This window comes from Carcharhinus amblyrhynchos, chromosome 16 (genome assembly GCF_965287045.1).
Source record: "Carcharhinus amblyrhynchos chromosome 16, sCarAmb.v2.hapA, whole genome shotgun sequence".
NCBI classification, from domain to species: domain Eukaryota; kingdom Metazoa; phylum Chordata; class Chondrichthyes; order Carcharhiniformes; family Carcharhinidae; genus Carcharhinus; species Carcharhinus amblyrhynchos.
The window spans coordinates 14,019,280-14,042,514 of record NC_137339.1 but is presented as its reverse complement, the minus strand read 5'-3'; the positions used below and the strand labels follow the sequence as shown (position 1 = coordinate 14,042,514).

Below are 23,235 nucleotides of genomic sequence, written 5' to 3'. Positions count from 1 at the left end.
ACAAGGGAACACCCATCAATACTTCTGTACACAAGAATGTAAAGCTAGAAGTACAGTGATTATTTGTAGGTGAAGGAGCAGCATAAGGACACACACACACGTCTGGATTTGAGGGAACGCAATGCATTCGCCCAATCTACATCTCCAAGAGCAATCGCAGCTACGTAAATGTAAGAATCTCATTTTATCGCCTGGTGTCATTTTGTGCTCAGAACTGTTATTCTTATTTTACAAAAGTACTTTGGTAGTTCTGTTCTTTGTTGCTGAATAGAGAGCGTCTTTGATCTTCCTTGGCTTTTAAACAGCGAAAGTAAAAGAAAGAAAACTGGAACGGGAATAAGTCAAAGTTTGCAGATCCAAGTCAATCCATCCATTGAACACAAAGGGAGGTACACTTTTATCTTCAGCAAAGATCAGATCCACAGCCGGTTAAGATATAATTCCAGGTTACTGTTGTGAGACCAAAGTATTTGAACATAGTTTCATCCTTAGATCAAATAATTTATAGGTGTTAATGCTTAGATCAAAAGTAAACACATTCCTCATTTCTTTCTCTGAGTCAGAAGATTGTGGGTTCCATTCCAGAGACGGGAACGTATTATCTAGGCTACCCCTCCCAGTGCCAGTACTGGGAGAGTGCTACACCATCTTTTAGACGAGGTGTTAAACTGCATCTATCCCATCATGTGGGTGCAAAAGATCCCAAGGGACTAATTTGAAGAAATGCCGGAGTGTTACCCCTGTTGTAACCTCAGCCAATATCACTGAAAACACACAACTTGGTGATTGGCATATCGCCACTTGCGGTGAGCAAATTGGCTACCACCTTTTGCTGTGTTACAACAGTGACTACGTTTAAAAAAAAGTACTCACTCATCTGTGAGCTGCTTTGGGAGGTTCTGAGACTTAATTATTCAACTTCACTTTCAGAGGAGAGTTTAATGAGCAAGGAATGCGCCAATGCAGCAACTTCATGCAATACGTAGGGATTCCGCAAAGCTAACGGATTCTGAATAGCGCGGACGTGGAGAGGATGTTTCCACTAGTTAGAAAAAACTAGAACTAGAGGGCACAACCTCAGGCTAAAGGCTTGATAAAACAGAGATGAGGAGGAATTTCTTCAGCTAGAGAGTGGTGAATCTGTGGAACTCTTTGTTGTGGAAGGCTGTGGAGACCAGATCATTGAGTGTCTTTAAGACAGAGATAGATAGGTTCTTGATTAATAAGGGGATCAGGGGTTATGGGGAAAAGGCAGGAGAGTGGGGATGAAAAAAATATCAGCCATGATTGAATGGGGGAGCAGATTTGATGGTCCGAATGGCCTAATTCTGCTCCTATGTCTTATGGTCTTAACAGTGGAGTGGCACAAATAATTCCGTTAATTGTATGGGTTCGCAGTTCACCACATTTTCTCACCACAATTTGCTGGCCCATTTTCACATTGGTAAGAGCGTATGTTACCATTATTCAGCACATGGGAGTGAGGTAGCTTAATTTAGCCTTGGGGTCCAAACCAGTGATCCTCATGAGTGACCCTCCTTCATCAGCAGGCTTGTTCATGAACCAGGACGCCATAATAAGATTAAATACATTTAAGACCCGCTGAATATTTCATAACAAGTTATAGAAAATGCTTGATCATTGGTATGTTAATAGAACTATCATCGACTTCAAATGGTAAAAAATTAAGTATTTACACCTTGGACACGGAGGGAGTGCACGGCTCTCACAGTCAATGTTGTGAGTAATCAGTATGCACCTCAGTTCACGTGCCCTTGCTTTACGTGTGAATCACTTCAGTCATACCGGCAGGAAAATAAACTACATGGATGGAAATCTACAGAAAGTGGCAAACCTACAGGTGAGCGCTGGTCGGCAAAATGTCTTTGGGCCGCACTTAGAACTCAGATGGGCCTCATGTGGTCCCTGGGTTACAGGTTGCCCAATAGTCCAAGCCAACCAGTGTCACTCCCCTGTTATGTATAATCACATCTTTTCCTTCTCAAGAACGGTCACATGGACGTGAAATGTCTGTCCCTAGGGAGGCTGTCAGATCTGCTGAGTCCCAACATTTTGGAAATATTTTGTTATTGAAGAAATGTCATATCTTCATAGAGTCCCTACTGTGCAGAAGGAGGCCATTCAGCCCATTGAGCCTGTCCCAACAACAATTCCTCACAGGCTCTATATTTGATTTGATTTATTATTGTCACATGTATTAACATACAGTGAAAAGTATCGTTTCTTGCGTGCTGTACGGACAAAACATATTGTTCATGGAGAAAAAAACAAGAGAGTGGAGAATGTAGTGTTACAGTCATAGCTAGGATGTAGAGAAAGATCACCTTAATGCAAGGTAAGTCCATTCAAAAGTCTGACAGCAGCAGGGAAGAAGCTATTCTTGAGTCGGTTGGTACCTGACCTCAGACTTTTGTGTCTTTTACCCGCCCGAAAAAGGTGGAAGAGAGAATGTCAGGGTTATATCCCTGTAACCCCACATATTTACCCTGCAAATCGCCCTGACACTAAGGGGCAATAAAACATGGCCAATCCATCTAACCTGCACATCTTTGGAGTGTGGGAGGAAGCAGGAGCACCTGGAGGAAACACAGATATGGGGAGAATGAGCAAACTCCACACAGTCACCTGAGGCTGGAATTGAACCCGGATCCCTGGCGCTGAGAAGCGGAGGTGCTAACCGCTCTGCTGAAACAGTGGGTGGAATTTTCCCATCCCGCCGCTGCAGTGGGAATCGAGGCGGGCCGGACACAAAATTTGGCGGATTATTCAAAGGTCCCTTGACCTAGGGGAGAAATCTCCAGCACTGGGGGGGCGAGGGCGACCGGAAAATCCTGCCCATTCACTCCCTCCACAGATGCTGTCAAGACCTGCTGAGTACTTCCAGCATTTTTCTGTCTTTGATTTCAGATTTCCAGCATCCCCAGTTATTGACAAAGGTTGGGCAATTTCATGGGGGGGGACTCTGCCTGGTAAAGCTAGTGTCTGCCGCTCTCTGCTGGCCTCCGGGTGGAAGTGGCAGCCGCAGCTCACTGAGTAACTTCTTCGCTCTCTCTCTCTTTAAATTCTTTTGCCACGTCGACTTCGCGGGGACCGCACATTCCGCAAGAGGCTGAACCTCAGCACAATGTAACGGTATCACTTTTCCTGTAATTCATTCGAAAGGTACTCTCTCGGCTTTGTTTGCTCTGAAGGCAGAGGCGAAAGTAGATAACCTCGGGAGAAACTCAATACTTGCAAGTGACCGAATTGTTAACGTAACGGAAAGAGGCAGCGCTCACAAGAAAATGCCCATTTAGGCCACAATTTTCCAGGAACTCTGTACTCCCAACAACAAAAGAAACCCCAGATCTATTTATCTCTTCTAAAATGCGTGGCGTCTTGCAAGAATCAGCAGATGGAGATTTCTGTTTAATTTGATGAGTATTCCAGCAGATCTGAAGCAAGGATTCTGAAAACGAGTGTGATATGTTAACTATTAGCAAACATCCGCATTATTAGTGGTTTTTTCTAAAAAAAACGTTTAAGATGAAAGGGTTTTAAGGTGGAAGGGTGGGATGTACACAAAATGTATTTATCATAAATATTTACTTGGTAAGGAGGCTGCAGTTTCAAACAATGTAACAACACGCTAAAAACATCCAGCTTTCTGAATGATTAGCTCTGAACTATGTATCCATTCCTCTCAACTTCTTTTATTTGCTATCGCTGCTGTTTGTGTTGTTGAACATCCTGAACAAGTCTTCTGAGCCATTATTTCAGCATGTATAGTGCCCCCCCCACCCGGGCAGCAAAGTCTTTGCGGGCTGTTCGATCATGAAGGGCATCACACCCAGACATTGCTTGTTCCAGGGCGGATAAGTTGTGGCTGTCAGACAAAGGGGGATGGAGGAGGTATTGCTGGTAGCAGCTAGGGTATTTAGTTTATTGTCCATCGAATCATAGAATTCCTACAGTGCAGAAGGAGGCCATTCAGCCCATTGAGTCTGCACTGACAACAATCCCACTCAGCCCCTGTCCCCACAATCCCACATATTTACCCACTAATCCCCCTGACACTAAGGATCAACTTAGCATGGCTAATCAACCTCCCCAGCACATCTTAAGTTTATTTATTAATGTCACAAGTAGGCTTACAATGAAGTTATTATGAAAATCCCCTAGTCACCACACTCTGGCACCCTGTTTGGATGCACTGAGGAAGAATTTAGCACGGCCAATGTAGCTAGTCAGCATGTCTTTCGGACTTTGGGGAGGAAGCCCATGCAGATTACGCACGGACAGTCACTCAAGCTGGGAATCGAACCCGGGTCTCTGGTACTGTAAGGCAATAGTGCTAACCACTGTGCCACCATGCTACCCCAGTCATCATGCTGCCCCTCTTTAGAGGTGGATGGTGGATGGTGGGTGGTGTCTGGGAGTATATATATAAAAAGGCCTCTTTACATAAATGAAGGGGAAATAATTCTTCTTTGGTGTTCAGTAGGTCTTAATTAAATCAGACTTTGGATCACTTTTGTCTTTTTTTGTGTAAGAAGGAAGGATTTGAATTTATAAAACGCCCTTTATGACCTCAAAATACGTCACAGTTCTTCACAGCTAATTAAACCCCATTTTGAATTGTAGCCCCATTTTGTAATAGAGGCAACACTAAGTCAATTTGTCATGCCAACAGTAATATAGCAATATGATGACCTATCATTGTGATATTGCTTGAGGGATAAATATTGATCAGGATACCAAGGAGAGCTCCCCTGCTCTTTGGAATAGAGATGCAGGGATCGGTTACAACCACCAAAGGTCTCTCTGACAGTGCAACTCTCCCTCAGCACTAGCCCTCTAACAATGCAATACACTCTCAGTACTGCCCCTCTGATAGTGCAGAACTTCCTCAGTACTCTCCCTCTGACAGTGCAGAACTTCCTCAGTACTCTCCCTCTGACAGTGCAGCACTGTCCCTCAGTACTGGCCCTCTGACAGTGCAGCACTGTCCCTTAGTACTGGCCCTCTGACAGTGCAGCACTGTCCCTTAGTACTGGCCCTCTGACAGTGCAGCACTGTCCCTCAGTACTGGCCCTCTGACAGTGCAGCACTGTCCCTCAGTACTGGCCCTCTGACAGTGCAGCACTGTCCCTTAGTACTGGCCCTCTGACAGTGCAGCACTGTCCCTTAGTACTGGCCCTCTGACAGTGCAGCACTGTCCCTCAGTACTGGCCCTCTGACAGTGCAGCACTGTCCCTCAGTACTGGCCCTCTGACAGTGCAGCACTGTCCCTCAGTACTGGCCTTCTGACAATGTAGCACTCCCTTACTATTGTCGCTGTGACAGGGCAGCACTCTCTCAGTACTGTCCCTCTGACAGAGAAACTAGAAGTAAGAGTAGGCTATTTGGCCTTTCAACCCTGCTCTGCCATTCATTTTGATTATGGCTGATCATTGAATTTAATATCCTGATCCCTCTACCCGCCCCCCCCATCCCATCCCTTGATCCCTTTAGCCTCTGAAGCTATATCTAATTTCTTCTGAAATCAGACAATGTTTTGGCCTCAACTACATTCTGTGGTAGTAAGTTCTACACATTCACCACCCTCGAAATTTCTCCTCAGTACGTTCCCTCTGACAGTGCAGCACTCCTTCAGCACCCCTTTGATAGTGCGGTATTCTTTTAGAACTGACCCTTAGACAGTACACTACTCCCTTCACATTGCTCTTGGAGAGTGCTGTTCCTTTGGTCTGGCATTCCCTTGGCACTGTTGCTCATGCAGTGTGGTACTTCCTCAGTGCAGTGCTCACTTGGCACTTCCAAGTTGGTCAGTCTGGCACTCCTGTAGTACTACTCCCAGTATGTGGGTGAGTGTACCATCTCAGACAGCATAGCATTCCCTTGGCACCCTCCCTTGGACGGTGCGGCTCTCCTTCGTGCAGCATTCCCTTGGCACAGCAGGCGAGTTTAATCTCTGTTAGTGGGAATGCTACCAATAAGCAAAATTTGATAATGTCGAGAATGAGGCAAATGGTTACTCCCTCCATTATCACACGATGCCTGTGACCATCCATTGTGTTATGATTTCAAGATCAAGGCTACATGACTGCTTCACTGCCTCTCCTGTAGGATTAATGACCCTGGCATCTTGCTCTAATGGTGTTTATTTTTAAAGAGGAAGTGAAGATTAGCTGAGGCTAGGCTCCATGTTATGGAGGATTTTAGATGAGCCAGTCTAGGGTCTTTCCTACTGGTTCCAGTGAAATACTAGTTGCTGTAGAACTAGGAGTTCTCCAATAGTTCCTCATACCAGCATGATGGTTCTTAATGACTTGGGGAGGTGGGGGGAGTGGTGGTGTGTGTGGTGGTGATGGGGGTGAATGGGTGGGAGGATAAAACAAAGCTATCCATGCTGAGCCTTGCTGCATTTTAAATGCGTATAACAGAATAATAGTTTTCAGAGAAAATCTTTCATTCTTTAATCCCCAACCTTACTCCTTCCAGACAAACTTCCTTTCTTGCAGAGGTTTATTTTGAATATCCTTTTGCTACTATTTGTAGTATTATGCAACATTGTCCACTTTTACAGCATTCTTTAACATCAGACCAAATCAAAACTATTACCACTAAATCAATTAGTTAAGTTACAATTTTCATTCAAATTGTTTTAGCTTTTTCTTTCACCAAATTGTATTTCAGTTTGCTGTTTATCTTGTCACTGTGGGAACCAGAAACTCATCAGGGAAATCCCCGATTTGCAATGATAGGGGTGTGCCAGCTTCTCCGCCCCACAGTGTGTGGGTGAGATGTACCAATCACTCTATCTCCCAGTATGTGGGTGAGATATACCAGCCTCACCATCTCCAATGTGTGGATGAGATGTACCAGTCTCTCCATCTCCCAGTGTGTGGGTGAGATGTATCCGCCTCTTGATCTCCATCTTGTTATTTATGGAATACCCTGCATATTTATGATATAATGTACTAATTTTGGTTTACTATTCTCATTTTAGTCAAGAAATGACATTTGGATGTACTTTTTAAAAATGACAACCTACAGTCTGCGTGGCCATTTCACCATGAAGAATATTAGGTAACAGTTACCGATCATTAATTATCCAAATTAGATCAACCAAGCCTTAAAAGTCGATTGGTCCTTGGATAACCATGCCAACCTATTTGCTCACATGGGTTTCTATGGAAACTACAATCCTGCTACCCAGCAATAGCAGGGGCTGATGGACATTACACCATAATAATACACACTGATCCCACCCTCAATAATGTGATCAGCGTATATCACAATGAACAAGCCTATTTTAATAACGTACTGTCTCTCTCTCTCTCTCTGTCCCCTGGATGTTTTGATGGAACTCTGGCTATTGAGTCCACTAGTTGCCTTGGCTACAAATTTCTTTGATGTTCCTCAAGAGGTTTCAAGTGGTTCCTAGCACGTCATTTGCTAACCTTCATTTTCCCTTGTGTTCAATTGCTGTCAGCATGGAGCAGCTGAAGGAAAAGAGCAATAAGTCATAGAAAAACAGCTTGGTTAAAGCCGATTTACAATAGGAAATTACACACTGATTCTAAGTACTAATGATGTGTACTGTTCGTCTTTTCCCAGAGAAAGGTCGGATGCTGTGTGGGACATTAGATCACTGATTGATTTTGAAGAATAATGTGGTTTTGCTCTTGTGGGGAGATGGGTGAGTTGCGAAATTGAACATCTCTTGGACTTCTTTGCGCTATATTTGATTTTTTTAAACCTCAATGTCTAATCTTTTTTTAAAATTTATTTATTAGCGTCACATTAGCACATTACATGAAGTTACTATGAAAATCCCCTAGTTGCCACATTCCGGCGCCTGTTCGGGTACACTGAGGGAGAATTTAGCATTGCCAATGCACCTAACCAGCATGTGTTTCAGAGGATATATAAATATTAATATAAGCCTACTCGTGACACTAATAAGTAAAATAAGCATTCAATGGTGCTGGGGGTAATGCAGTGCAACTGTACGTTTAATTTCAACTGGACTATGTGTTGAAATTAAACATTCCCCAATTTTGCCTTCATTGCCAGAGCCCGATGTTGTACTGGAGGCAGCCTGCTTCCGGAGAAGATGCAGTTGTGATGTAAATATTTTGGTGAGGAATGGGAATGACCCTCCTGCTTCACTCTCCTTTGCTCCAGAGAGGTGTCAATGATTATTGATTCATTCATCTATGGAAAAGACACCTGGAACATTGTTAAAGCACATCAGTGTTACCTGGCCTTGCCTCCTTGAGGTTGTTGATCTAGGAGAAGTCTATCCTTGCTGATCCCTGAAATGTGAGACATGCAACACTGGGCATTTAGTGTGCACTGAATATTGTGCCTTTGCGGCAATTATTGTGGCACTGAAGACAGTTGTGCAGCAGATATTGCAATGATTGTGCTTTCCAGTATCATGTGTTCATTTCGTAGGTGGGACTAGCAGTGGCAGGTGGGATGTTTGCACTCTATCCAATTCCAGTAGCAACCAATCCCTTACTTCACCCAATTGGCAGGTACAACCCGTTAGAGCAGCATTGCTGAGAAAGTGTCTCTAGAGAAGTCATTTCTGATAATGGTAGAAGTCTCTCCTTTATTCATACCTGGGGAAGTGAACATCTCAACAGATTTCTCTGAGGGTGAAGGGCAGTATGGATGATAAGGCTGTTTTCTGGGACTGCAGTGTTCCCACCAGTTCAAATGGTTCGGACAACGAGGATGTCTTCCACCTGAGGTCTGAAGAGTGGCAAAGTGCATGTGGCAAAAAAAAACAGTGAAAATTCTGACAACACCAGGTTTTAGTCCAACCTATTTATTTGATAATATACTCACAAGCTTTCGGGGTTAGCCCCTTCGTCAGGTGAATGGAGAGTTCTGGCCTCAGACAGAGCATATAAAGCACAGACAGTTTAGAGATTACTGATTAGAAGGTGTAAGGATTCGCATTCTAATCAGTAATCTCTAAACTGTCTGTGCTTTATATGCTCTGTCTGAGGCCAGAACTCTCCATTCACCTGACGAAGGGGCTAACCCCGAAAGCTTGTGAGTATATTATCAAATAAATAGGTTGGACTAAAACCTGGTGTTGTCAGACTTCTCACTGTGTTTACGCCAGTCCAACGCCGGCATACCCACATCATGACTACTATCGCAAAAAAAAACACCATGAATGCAGGGAGTGCTGCTTGATGGGTGCTCACACTTGGTGACAAAAAGTCCTGATAGAAATATCTGCTAATGTGTCCCGGGGTTCTGGCTTCCCTTCCTGTGTTAGGCCAGTACAGCTTGTGAATACATGCTCTCCTGAAATGTGAGTCAAGACAGCAGCCATCCTTTCCCGGTGGTTTGATGCCAACATGAAGCCTGTCAAAAGTGATAGTGGAGCACATCTTCAGTGTATGGGGGTGACAGCATCTCACTGATGTTGATGCCTCATGGATTTTGAGGCTGAAAGCTTTGTGATTCCACAGGAGTAGACAGAAGTTTTACCCTGCTCATGATCCTGCTTGGGCTCTATGGCATGTGGAGCTAGGTTAGGTTTGAAAGGCAGCAGAAGCACTGTGTGCTCACAATAAAGTTCACATGCGCATCATAACTCCATCCCCACTGTTTGCTCAGTGAGACTCAGTTCCAGTTCCATCTATCCACTCACTTGTAGCTGTGCTGTCAATAGGAAAGGATATAATCAGATTATGCGGTTGAAATACAGGGTAACTGTGGGCTGGCAGGTAGAGTAGATATCACTGTGCCCAACAAGGGAAATATCCCAGATCAAAAGGTCATTGATTACTGTCAATGATCTACCTACCCAAGGTTTTCCATCTGCCTGAACTCTCTGACCTCTGCTGGCATTGCCGATAACTCTATTAGTGTTACAGAATCGCAGAATTGTTGCAGCGGAGAAGGAGGCCATTCAGCCCATCATCACACGCATGGCTATCCAGCTCAGGCACACAGATGGCCTCAGGCACTGAGGGAACGTTTTCAAGATCCAGTGGAAACTAATAGCAATATGCCACCAAAGCTCAATAAAATGTTTCTGTAACGATGCATGGTTTGGTGTTGCTCGTGCTCATCCGCTTTTCTCAGGAGAAAGCAGTGGGGAGTCCACTCCGGCTAAAGCTGCTGGACTCGTACCTGCTGTACGTGGCATTGAGCCGAGGAGCTCAGTTCCTTTACTGCATGCTACATTCCTCTTCAACTCCTTCTTGTTTGAATTTGTCGCTTTGTGCTGATAGCTTGCTTGTGGATACAGATCAACCCTTAGAACAAAGGTGATCTAATTGGCATCTCACCTGGGCATAAATTTTCATTTGCCAGCACCATTCTTCATCTTGTGGTGAGGGTGGCACAGTGGTTAGCAATGTTGTCTCACAGCGTCAGGGATCCTGGTTTGATTCCGGCTTTGGGTCGCTGTCTGTGCGGAGTCTGCACATTCATGCCGTGTCTGCGTGGGTTTCCTCCGGGTGCTTCAATTTCCTTCCAAAGTCCAAAGATGTGAAGGTTAGGTTGATTGGCCATGCTAAATTAACCGTGGCGTCAGGGGGCATGGTAAATATGAGGGGTTACAGGAATAGGGCCTGGGTGGGATTGTGGTTGGTGCGGACTCGATGGGCCTCCTTCTGCACTCTAGAATTCTATGAACTTCATGTGTTGAATGTACACATTGCCATGCAGCAGACATAATGAGAGAGCTGGAAGTTGTATTGCCTCTGCTGTGGATCTGCCAGAACTTTTGTGTACACATTTTAGTTTCATTCCGTATATAAAAAAGACTCTTAAATTTGCATTCTTGAAGCATTGGTTATTAGTTAATTTGCAAATAAATTCTTGATGCTAATAAATTATTTCTCCACAGGGCAGAGAATGTTGCTGGCGCATTTTTGCCATCTCTGTGGACCCAGCAATGGAAGAGAAACACATCAAAGGGCTCACCAATTTGCTAGATTGATGTCAAGGATTAGAGACAAACATTTGGACCAATTGGAATTTTGTGCAATTCCTATGTGGTCCTGATTGCAGTTTTAATTTACCACCAATTCCTGTGACTGTTTCACATTTACCTCGAGATATGATTCTGTGTTTTTAGTAGTTTACAAGGGGAGTTCCACTGAACTGAATTAAGCAGAGTCCAACATCAAGGGGATCAGTGAATTCAGCCTCTTAGCACAACATGACCTTAACTATGGTCTGAAACCTAACTTTGACCAGTACCCTTTGTGAACACAATGAGGGGAGGGGATGGTCTGATGGTCTAGACTATTAATCCGAAAACTCAGCTAATTCAGAGCTGGATTCGAATCCCGCCACAGCAGGTGGTAGAATCTGAATTCAATAAAAAATATTGGAATTAAGAATCTACTGTTGACCCTGAAACTATTGTCGGTTGTCAGAAGAAACCCAGATAATGTCCTTTAGGGAAGGAAATCTGACATCCTTACCTGGTCTGGCTGACATGTGACTCCAGAGCCACAGCACGGTGGTTGACTCTCAGCTGCCCAAGGGCAATAAATGTTGGCCAGCCAGCGATGCCCATGTCCCACAAATGCATTAGAAAAACCTCGGTCACGATGTGGCTTAGTTTCCCAGCTTGTTGAAAGTTGTACGTGAGTGCATTGTACTACCAGCTAATCACTTTCTTCTATTTGAGTAGCACGTATCCTTCAAATCCCATTGTATTTGACCTTCTCATATTTATGTATTGCTAAGTCCATGAAATATCTTTCATTGGGAGTGATGTTCCTCAGTCACGTCCCACATTCTGGTCATAATTGTGGGCAACTCTTTAATTTTCTCATTCCAATCATTGTTTTCAAGTATCTATGTGGCCTGACCCCTCCTGTATCCCCGCAGCCCCCTGAGAGATCCTGAGGCTTTCTGAGCAAATCCAATTTCTAATCAGTCCACCACTGGTGACTGCCTTCAGCTGACATGGCCTTAGCTCTGGGATTTCCTCCCTAAACCCCTCTACCTCTCTTTCCTCTATAACATTTAACTAAACTTTTGGTTATTTAACTGCTTATGTATTTCAGTGTTAAATTTTGCTTTATAACGCTCTTGTGTTGGGATGTTTTATTGTGTTAAATATGAATCATAGAATCACTACAGTGCAGAAGAGGCCATTTGGCCCATCAAGCCTGCACCGACTCTCTGAAAGAGTGTCTTACCCAGGCCCTCTCCCCTGCTCTATCCCCACACATTTCCTGAGGCTAATCCAAAGAACCTACACGCCTTGCAAAACTAAGGGGCAACTTAGCCAATTCACCTAACCTGCAAATTTTTGGAGTGTGGGAAGAAACCGGACTACCTGGAGCAAACCCATGCAGACACAGAGAGAATGTGCAGACTCCATATACACAGTCACCCAAGGCCAGATTTGAGTCCGGATCCCTGAGGCTGTGAGACAGCAGTGCTAACCACTGTGCCACCGTATATTTATGTGCTTTATAAATACAAATTATTGTTCGTGTTATCTGATTGTACTTTAAGTGACCTCTCCAAAGGTCCTTAAAGGAACATGGTGATCCAAATCAAGGTGTTCAGTTGTATGCAGTTGATGGACGTTAACTAGGGACTTGTTTGTGGGAAATAGGAACAGCCAGAAATTTTGGTGGGTGGGTTTGGAAGCCTATGCTTATGATGTGTATTTCTGTTAGTAAAAGTGTGTAAAGATTGGTTCGAGTTCTATCCTTCATAATTCAGTGGCTATCTGTTTAATGCTTTGGGTGAGATCTGATGGTCAGCATTTTACGAATGTTTGCATTATATTTCAGGCCGGCTTGCGCATGTGCTACTGCTGTCATCGACAGTGGCACTTCTCGGAGGACTGATTTTTGGATATGAATTGGGAATCATCTCGGGTGCTTTGCTGCAGCTCAAGGAAGTCTTTGGTCTTAGCTGCTTGCAGCAAGAAATACTGGTCAGCGCCCTTCTGATTGGGGCTTTCTTTGCCTCGTTGGTTGGAGGGATAGCCATTGATTATCATGGGCGAAGAAACTCAATTGTCCTTAGTGCGGCATTGATCTGTGTTGGAAGTGGCATCCTCTTACTGTCCTCCTCGTTCACACTGCTGGTCTGTGGCCGGTTGACTGTTGGATTTGCCATGGCCATTTCCTCCACGGCCTGTTGCATCTACGTTTCCGAAATAGTCAGCCCCAGTCACAGAGGCAAGATGGTGTCTCTTTATGAAGTTGGGATCACGTTTGGCATTCTGAGCGCCTACGTCTTGAATTATGCCTGGTCGGACGTAGGAAATGGGTGGAGATACATGTTTGGTTTGGCCATTGGCCCAGCGGCTTTCCAGGGCATCAGTGTTCTCCTTCTCCCCTCAATGGCGCAGGGGGTCAAAAGGCAAGGTGATGACTCACAGAAAGTCCTGCTGCAGCTACAGAGTGGAGAGAATGACAATCCCGACTCGGAGGAGGTGGATTTAGCTCAGGGAACCCGCCGCCAGTACGGTTTCTTTGACTTATTTCGTTCCAAAGACAACATGAGGGCTAGATTTCTGGTGGCACTGGGTTTAGTGCTGTCGCAGCAGCTCACCGGCCAGCCCAATGTGCTGTACTACGCCTCAACCATTTTTCGGTCGGTGGGATTTCAAAGCAATGCCTCAGCAGTCCTGGCCTCAGTAGGACTGGGAACAGTCAAAGTCATCACGACTGTCATAGCCATGGTATGCACTGACAGAGTTGGAAGACGAACACTGCTAATTGGCGGCTGCATTGTAATGTCCGTGTCAGTCACTGTGATCACCTTCTCAAGCCAGGGTGTCGCTGTGGCATCCCACGCCAGCTGCAGACTCAAAGCCCAGGTTAATGGATCGAATCAGATGGTAAATTCCAGCGTGACTTCCTCCGAACCAATTCTTTGGCGAACAGATCCGACATTCACCAATGGAAATTCGCTCAACGTGAGTCGAACTTTGGCCTCGTCTGCCCAGGGCAAACGCCATCTAGCCTTTGAGGTAGGAGTGAACAACAGCTTGTCCAGCGAGCAGTCCAGTCATTCCCTCAGCACAGTGGACTCTTTAAATAACATGTACGCTTCAGATGAAAGCTTCCATTCAAAGAAAACAAGAAATCACCTGAAACAAACTTCAGTAAGCTCAACTCAAACCTCCAGACATTTGGCTTTAAATTGGATTACACTCTTTAGTATGATGGCCTTTGTCAGCGCTTATTCAATTGGGTTTGGTCCAAGTAAGTGCAATACTATTTCTATTGATTCTGTAATTATAAGCTGGTATTAGAACTTAGAACCTCTACAATCTAAAACGAGGCCATTTGGCCCATTGGGTCTGCACCAACAACAATCTCACCACGCCCTAGTCCAACCCCACATATTTATCCCGCTAACGTATGCATCCCAGGACACTAAGGGGCAATTTAGCATGGCCAATGCACCTAACCTTTTTAAAGTTTATTTATTAGTCACAAGTAAGGCTTACATTAACACTGCAATCAAGTTACTGTGAAATTTCCCTCGTCGCCACACTTTGGCGCTTGTCTGGGTCAATGCCCCTAACCAGCACGTCTTTCAGACTGTGGGAGGAAACCGGAGCACTCGGAGGAAACCCACACAGACAAGGGAGAACATGCAAACTCCATATAGATAGTGACCCAAGCCGGGAATCATACCTAGGTCCCTGGATCTGTGAGGCAGTAGTGCTAATCACTATGCCACAGTGCCGCCCAACGTTCTTAAGTTGCAGAATGTCTAATTTGTTGAAAATGATGGAGCAGAGAGGGATTTGGCTCTCATCCACACCAGAGAAGGTAGAATCATGCACAATCAAAAATGTTTATAAAGGACACTTGCTGAGATGAACTTCATTGATTTGCAGTCTTGTAGTATCAGTTCTGACTTCTAGGAATAGTTGAGGATGAGGACTGCTTACTGGCATGGCTGCATGACATTGTTGAAGTACCTATACTGGAAACTAAATTAACAATTTAACTTCATATCAACCAAACTTATCCCTTTCCTTCTGTAATAATTTTTGTCTTGGTTTTCTTTAAGGTTTGTCTGTTAGCCTAAGAATGATACCATAGACTGTTATCCATTAAAACCGTTCCTTTTTATTTACAGATCAATGTATATTAAAGTTTTTTTTAAGTTTATTTATTAGTGTCACAAGTAGACTTACGTTAACACTACAATGAAGTTACCATGAAAATCCCCTAGTCGCCCCACTCTGGCGCATGTTTGTGTACACTGAGGGAGAATTTAGCATGGCCAGTGCACCTAACCAACATGTCCTTTGGACTGTGGGAGGAGACTGGAGCACCTGGAGGGAACTCACACAGACACGGGGAGAACATGCAGATTCCACACATACAACGACCCAAGCCAATAATCGAACCCGAGTCTCAGGCGCTGTGAGGCAGCAGTGCTAACCACTGTGCCATTGTGCCGTACACCTCTGTAATCTACACAGAATTTGTAGTTCTGCTTCTCACCAGATCTCAGTCTCTTAGTCATGTAACATTGCATTCTAGTTAACATATGAACGAGGTGCTCCTGATGTTAATCTTTTACCCTGCATCTTCCCCCAAAGTCTCAGACTTCATAGGGTTAGTCTCTGTAGAGTCTTGACCTGATCTTGTACGGATTTCATTTTGTGGTTGAGAGACAAACTTCACCCTCTCATCATTTGGGTGTTTGTAGAATTTCTGTTTGTTTCTGGTTCCCTCCAAATCTAAATAATAAGTCCAAGGCTCCACTGGTTTCCTTCCCAGCCATATCAAGGCTCTTGGGTTCATTCTCATACTTGCCTGGTCTGCCTTAATTCTTTATGACCTCAGTTGTAGAACTCTATCTATTTCAATGCCTTGTTTGTGCTGATCTCGTACCCACACTCTTTCCCCAGGTTGTAGCACTTTCAAACCTCATGCTGTGTGCCTGAAGTGGAAATTCTGAGTTTGACCAAATCTTTGTTGCTCCTTGCATTTCCTGACTTCATCATAATGATCTGACATATTATTAAGTTGACATGTTTATTGTAGAGCTTGAATTGTATCCACAGCCATCTTCACATCAATAGTTCTCATGCCAAGAATCAGCTTTTAGCAGTGTGGTTCTGTAGTTAAGAAAGGGTAGGTTAATATATTTGTTATTTTTCAACAATCCTTTGTCTGAACTCTTTTTTCCAATCCTCCTGATTGAGGGTATCTAGGCAAGCTAGTCATGCACACACACGCACATGCATGCACACACACACACACACACACACACATGCGCCTGCCTCCATCACAGAATATCATAATGAACCCCTAAAATAGCAAAATCAATAACATCTTTCTTCACAATAGATCAGCAATTCTCAAACTTTCCCTCTGTTATTGTCTTTCTGATCCTCTACAAGTTTGGGACACCGAGCTGACTTTCAGATAAAGAATTGTGCGTGAACAAGTATTACAAAACAAAAAAAAGGTAGTAAGTCCAATTTATAAAGGTCAGTGCAATGGTAACTGTGGCATGATGTGCGTTTTGTGAATGGGAAAGAGAACGAAAGTGAGGTTAGATAGGGTTTGCTGGGAGTCGGATGTGCAACGGGGTTTGGGTGTGCAGGGTGGGAGTGGAGGAAGGTGTGATTATTGGGTGAGGTTGGGTAGAAGCCCTCGCCTCCAGGTTGTTAACATCTATATATAACAACTGTCAAGGAACTCATTGAGTAAAGATAATTCTTAAAGCTGCTCAGGGAAAAAAAAACACATACCAGCAGAGGGAGTTGAGGAGTGGAGTAACATTTGAGATCCCGAACAAACTACAGATGTATTTGTTTAAATCTCACGGCCTGATCTATCTATGATAGAATCTACACAAGGCCACAACAACTGCAACAGTATCACAGACTTGACAAATTGCTGTAATATTTCAGTGACGTGGTTGGTTCTGAGTGAGATATTCCCTGCGGACATTCGAGGACGAGCGTTTGCATTCTCCAACAGCTTCAACTGGGTGGCGAATATTATCGTCACTGTCACATTCTTGGATGTAATTGGTAAGTAAGAGAAGAATAATTGGGTTTGTCTTTGACCTCATTATGTCAGAATATCGGCAATAGCCTAGTCATATTATCACTAGACCGTTAATCCAGAAACTCAGCTAATGACCTGGCTTCGAATTCCGTCACAGCAGATGGTAGAATTTGAATTTATTAAAAATATCTGGCGTTCAGAATCTACTGATGACCATAAAACCGTCGCCGATTGTCAGAAAAACCCATCTGGCTCATGAATGCCGTTTAGGGAAATAAATCTGCCATCCTTACCTGGTCTGGCCGACATGTGACTCCTGACACAGAGCAATGTGTTTGACTCTCAATAGCCCTCTAAAATGGCCTCGCAAGCAACTCAGCTCAACTGGAAATGGGCAATAAATGTTGGCCTTGCCAGCAATGTCATGTCCCACACATGAATAAAAAAAACCTCCGAAGATTTTAGAGTAAATAACTGCATATGGAGTGCAATGACTACTGTTACTGAGGCAAATACAGCAGCATTCTGCAGCAGCAAATTTCCACAGACAGCAGATGCAAATGATAAGTCCTTTTGACCAAGGGAAGAATGTTGGACCGTGTTCTTTGAAATTAGCATATTATCTCAACGAAATTGGTACTTTTATCCATTGAGAAGATGCATATTTCTTTCTATGTTCGAAGGTCTAAATTGCTCAATTTTGACCTAGGCCCAATCATCCTCAGTTTCCTCATCAATGGCCGTCCTTTCATCATAAGGCCAGCACTGGGCATGTTCACTGAAGTTTGCACAGTGTTCACTGTTAATCATGATGATTCAGACACTGGAGCAGTTCATATCCAAATACAGAAAGACCCAGATAATATGCAGGCTGGGCTGACAAGTGGGGGAAAGTAACATTTGTGTCACACAAATGCCAGGCAATGATCATCTCCAACAAGAGAGGATCTAACCATCGGCTTGTGACATTCAAAGGTATTATCATCATTTGATCCCTCAGTATCAATACCCTGGCGATATCATTGACCAAAAACTGAACTGGACAAGCCGTATCAATGCAATGGCTACAAGAGGAGGTCAGAAGTTAGGAATCCTGTACTGAGTGACTCACTTCCTGATTCCATCCCCCCCACCCCCCAACACACACACGCACACACACACAGACACAAAGCCTGTCCACCATCTACAATGCACAAGTAAGGAGTGTGATGAAACAGTTACCTGGGTGGGTGCAGTTCCAACAGCACTCAAGAAACTTGCCACCAATTAGTCCACTTGATTGGCACCCAAACCACAAACATTTGCTCCCTCCATCACCAACAAACAATGGCAGCAGTGTGTACCATCTATAAGATGCACTGCAGGAACTCACCTTCCAAACCCACAACGACTACCATCTAGAAGGACAAGAGTAACAGATCCCAGGAATTCCCCCTCCCACCCCGCCACCGCCTTCCCCACCAAAGTCACTCACCACCCTGACTTGGAAATACAGTGTTGTTACTTCATTGTTGCTGGTTCACAATTGCAGAACTCCTTGTCTAACAGCACATGGACTGCAGCAGTTCCGGAAGGCAGCTCACAACCACCTTGTCAAGGACAATTAGGGATGGACAACAAATGTTGGTCTAGCCAGTGATACCTACATCCCTGAAAGAAATAAAACAAAAAGTGCTGTCAGGCAGAGAACAAAGGCTGACTGGGAATAGGAGACAAACACAGGCTGGATGTTTCTTATTTTCAAAGAGGAATATGATAAGTGTCCAATGTTGGCACAGAAGTGATGTGGTCGCTGTCCCGACCTGTTCAGAACAAGAGTTGCCTTGTCTGTGCAAAGAAGGAAAAAGAAGAATTACTGGCTGGTGAAGTGTCTAAATGTTTGTGTGACAGTAGAGTGACACCAAGCTTTCATTGCAGTTAAGTAACTCAAGAGGGAAGCTCTTGGGCAGAGGCCAATATTAATATTGAAAAATCCCACACCTGAAAAACGAACATTTCTTACTCTTTGTTCAGAAACAATTGGACTCTTTGGGACCTTCCTATTCTATGGAGTGGTGGGGTTTGCTTCAGTCACTTTCATATGTCTTTACCTGCCTGAGACCAAGGGACAATCACTGGACGAGATCGACAGACAGTTTTCTGCTAGAAGGTAAATCATAAAATCTTTACAGTACAGAGAGAGGCCATCAAGCCTGCACCAACAACAGTTGTAGTTTATTTATTTATTAGTCACAAGTAAGGCTTACATTAACACTGCCATGAACTTACTGTGAAATTCCCCTAATCGCCACACTCCAGCATGTGTTCGGGTCAATGCACTTAACCAGCATGTCTTTCAATCCCACCCTGTCCCTGTAACCCTACATGTTTACCCGATTAACTTCCCTGAAACTAGGGTCGATTTAGCATGGCCAATCCACCTAACACACACATCTTTGGACTGTGGGAGGAAACCACAGCACCTGGAGGAAACCCACGCAGACATGGGGAGAATGTGCAAACTCCACACAAATGGTGACGCAAGTCATGAATCGAACCTGGGTCTCTGGCACTGTGAGGCAGTAGTGCTAACCCCGGTGCCAACCCATCTTTTCTTCAATTTAAAAAGAAGCTAAGGCTTTGAAAATATACTGCATGAAATTTAATAGAACTGGAGGGAATATGTGTTTCAAGAAAAAGCAACAAAGTTTTTTTAAAAATGTATCTATTAGTCACAAATCATCTTACATTAACATGCAATGAAGTTACTGTGAAATTCCCCTAGTTGCCACACTCCGGCGCCTGTTCAAGCCAATGCACCTAACCAGCACATCTTTCAGACTATGGGAGGAAATTGGAGCACCAGGCGGAATCCCACACAGACACGGGGAGAATGTGCAGACTTCGCACAGACAGTGACCCAAGCTGGGGATCGAACCCAGGTCCCTGGCACTGTGAGGCAGCAGTGCTAACCACTGTGCCACCATGTTGCCTCTTGTCTTATTATTGCATTCCCTTGTACATACTCTGAATTCAGAATAAGCAGGTGTTATTTTGGATCACTCACCAGCTCCTACAGGGACCTTCTGCCTCTATGCAGCATCCTCATTGTCCAAGGGTTGCTAATTACGGCTCATGCCATGATATTATTGTTGGACAAAACAGGGCCTGAGAATAACTTCAGCCAATATAGAGATTAAAACTGTACCGTTGACATTTTCTGCAGCATATCCCAGCACTTGACCAACTGATCCCCGTGGAGCTCTTCGGCCTGGGTTAAAGCTGTAATATCCAATTAAATTCAGTCTGGAGGTTCAAATGCCACTACACAATGGCTTTCATATAGGATACTTGGATTATATTTATATTCATCCCATTACACTCTGTGTCCTACGTTTAGACGAGTCTAAGGGTATATTTCTTACTTTCCCAGTAAACATTACCCACAATGTGATGGCAAGAGCTTCACTAGTTCCCAAAGCATAGGTCTTCCAAAACTGGTCATGATCAAGTGTTGAGTTTTAAAGTTTAAATTTTGGCTAGGAAGATTCAAGTTTTCATTGCCCCTTGCTGTAGAAAATCACATGTGGATGTCGCGGTTTGTGTGAGATTTCTGTAATGGATGTAATGGGTTGGCAGGCTGGCAATTCTATTCCATATTGCCTACACACTGCCTGGACTACTGCTATATTATCTCTTCAGACTATGGTGGGCAAAATCTTATCAAAAACTGGCAGAATGTTGTTTCCGATGAGAAAACCGTCATGTGTTTCTCCAGCGAATCATCTGCCACTGATTGAATTAACATAAGTTAAGATTATCTTTGGAAGAGAATGGAGAAAAAATTGTTAAACAACCTTAGAGGTACATTAAAAATTTGGTGCCTAGGGTTATTCATGTTCAGAGGTTTTAACACTCTTGGTTCCTGGTCTGTAATTATACACAAGAGGTTGGAACTGACAACTTTAGCCTCCAGTAAATGGTTAATTCGTTCACAAAAGTTGCATTTCACATCTTAGCTGTATTTATCTTCCAGAGTCTCAGGAGCAAGGTGCTGCTGTCCGCAAACCAGCAGAAGAGGAGCATCCATGCCTCGTTACAAACGGGTTGATGGTTTCTTATTTTAGACATTCCAGATTTTTATTGATACAGACTCCAAATGCGATAAGGCTAATTTGAATGGCTCTTTGAAATTGAGACTTGAGAGCTTTAACGAAGCATTGAAAGCAATATCCCAGAAGAATCTGAAGGAAGAGTGTGATCCTTTATGTCAATTGTCTTCATTCCTCGCTGTACTCTGGACATTCTACCAGAGACAGCCGACATGCAAAGTAGTGGACTGCAAGTATTTCCCAACAGAAAGGGAGGAGCGTTAGGAGGATGAATCACTCTAAGGCACTCATGTAACTCATGAACTTCCTAACTGCCTACTCATGAGCAACATTAGCAGAGGCCTAGCAATGGGTTGTAACTTGATGTTGCTGCTTTACTTGTCCTTTGATTAAGGCAACATTCTGTCACAGAGAGGCCAAACAAAGTGATTAAGAGAGAAGAAACAAAACCTTTCTGTGACATTGTGTTTAAAGGTTTTTTTTCTTGAGGGAGATATGACCTTTCATTTACTTCAGGTTTCCAGAGACTATTGTTCACTGTGCCAGCTGAGAGTTATAGATGATGCATCCTGACCTATTGGTTTATCATTTTCTTTAAGCGCCTTTTGAACTGGTGCAGCATGATTCGAAAACCGAGAGAATGTGCATCGCACAACTTCCATTCCTTTTTCCAAAGTCACAGAATTTGAGGTGTGAACAGGTGACATCAAAATGATTGTCGCTTCCTGTTGGGAAGCACATGGTCTCCACTAACTGGAACCATGTGACAGTCAGGCCGCTACATGGAGCTCATCCTGAGGGGAATTGCAATAGTGAACCTGTACCCTGGTGCTCAGTGGCACAGTGTGTTGGTGCAGTCAGTCTCTGCTTTGCCTTCAGGTTTAATCATTGCTGTGAAACTTTGAAACAATATAAAATGAACAAGAAGCAAAAATTGAACCCTGGCACTTTGGGCATTACATGAAGCAACAAAGAGGCATGAATGACGATGGACCCATATATAATTCAATCTTTTTTTTGACTTCTTTGACTACTCAGCCAGTACTCTGAAATGAGAGTAAGAAGTATTTAATATTGTGCAATATTATCTATTTATTTGTTTTTTTTAAACAGGATGAACGTGTGGTTTGTATGTTCATATTTTAATGTTTTAGATTGATCTGTGCACAGACCAGTGCGAATTAAATCAATGTGTGGTTACTTTGTATTGTGCTCTGGTAAATTTTACATTTCTGCTTTTGGTACATTCTTGTTGATTGGTTTGTGTATTTCAGACCTCACCACAATCTTTGCACCCCAGCCACTAACTCCATCCTCCCAGAGCCAAGGCCATAAGCTCTGGAATTCCTTCTCTAAACCTCTCTGCCACTTGACTTCAACTTCCTGTTACAATGACAGGCCTTTAAAACCTACCTCTTTGACAAAGCTTTTAGTCAGTGGCATGCCTAATGCCGCTTGATGCGGTTTAGTGTCAAGTATTGCATTACTTGCCTTCAGTGAAGTGCGTGAGGACACCTTACTATAAAGGCATTGGACGGGATTCTCCGGTCTCCCAGCCACATGTTGGCAGTGGGGGGTGACGTGTTGTTCATTCATGGCAGGATTCTCTGGTCCTGTTGCTGTCAATGGGATTTTCCTTTGAAACCACCCTACGCCGCCTGGAAACCCATGGGCATGGCTGCACTGCTGGCGTGAACGGCTGGAGAATTCCACCCGTTATACAAATGCAAAAGTTGTTGTTGTTGTTGAGTTGCCTGAAGACATAGAACATAGAACATTACAGTGCAGCCCTTCGGCCCTCGATGTTGCGCCGACCAGTGGAACCAATCTAATGACCCTCTAACCTAAACTATTCCAATGTTATCCATATGCCTATCCACTGACCATTTGAACGCCCTTAAAGTTGGCAAGTCCACAACTGCTGCTGGCAGGGCATTCCACGCCCTTACTACCCTCTGAGTAAAGACAGCGTTCATTTCTCAAGCCCCAAATATTCAGAAACCAATTGGCATAATTTCACATGAGATTATGTTTCTGAGAAGTAACATTTATTTATTGGTTTTAAAAAATGTTTATTTATTAGTCACAAGGGTCACATTAACACTGCAATGAAGTTACTGTAAAAATCCCCT

At 43.8% G+C, this 23,235-nt stretch overlaps 1 protein-coding gene across 1 annotated transcript; it reads left to right on the top strand.

The window, feature by feature from the left end:
- The first annotated feature begins 286 nt into the window (after positions 1-286).
- On the top strand, positions 287-22,265 carry slc2a10 (solute carrier family 2 member 10). The gene is made up of 7 exons (XM_080204398.1): positions 287-389; positions 7,013-7,092; positions 7,624-7,705; positions 12,807-14,231; positions 16,913-17,035; positions 19,026-19,161; positions 21,028-22,265. Exons 3-7 carry the CDS (start codon positions 7,678-7,680, stop codon positions 21,116-21,118), a joined length of 1,803 nt encoding a protein of 600 aa, XP_080060524.1. The 5' UTR covers positions 287-389; positions 7,013-7,092; positions 7,624-7,677; the 3' UTR covers positions 21,119-22,265.
- The last annotated feature ends 970 nt before the right edge of the window (positions 22,266-23,235 follow it).

Bases quoted from the DNA above. Each gene is read 5' to 3' on its own strand.
- slc2a10 (XM_080204398.1), top strand. From the start codon at position 7,678: ATGTGGTTTTGCTCTTGTGGGGAGATGG. The intron at 7,706-12,806 runs GTGAGTTGCGAA...ATTATATTTCAG, and splicing joins TTGCTCTTGTGGGGAGATGG to GCCGGCTTGCGCATGTGCTA. The intron at 19,162-21,027 runs GTAAATCATAAA...TTTATCTTCCAG, and splicing joins AGACAGTTTTCTGCTAGAAG to AGTCTCAGGAGCAAGGTGCT.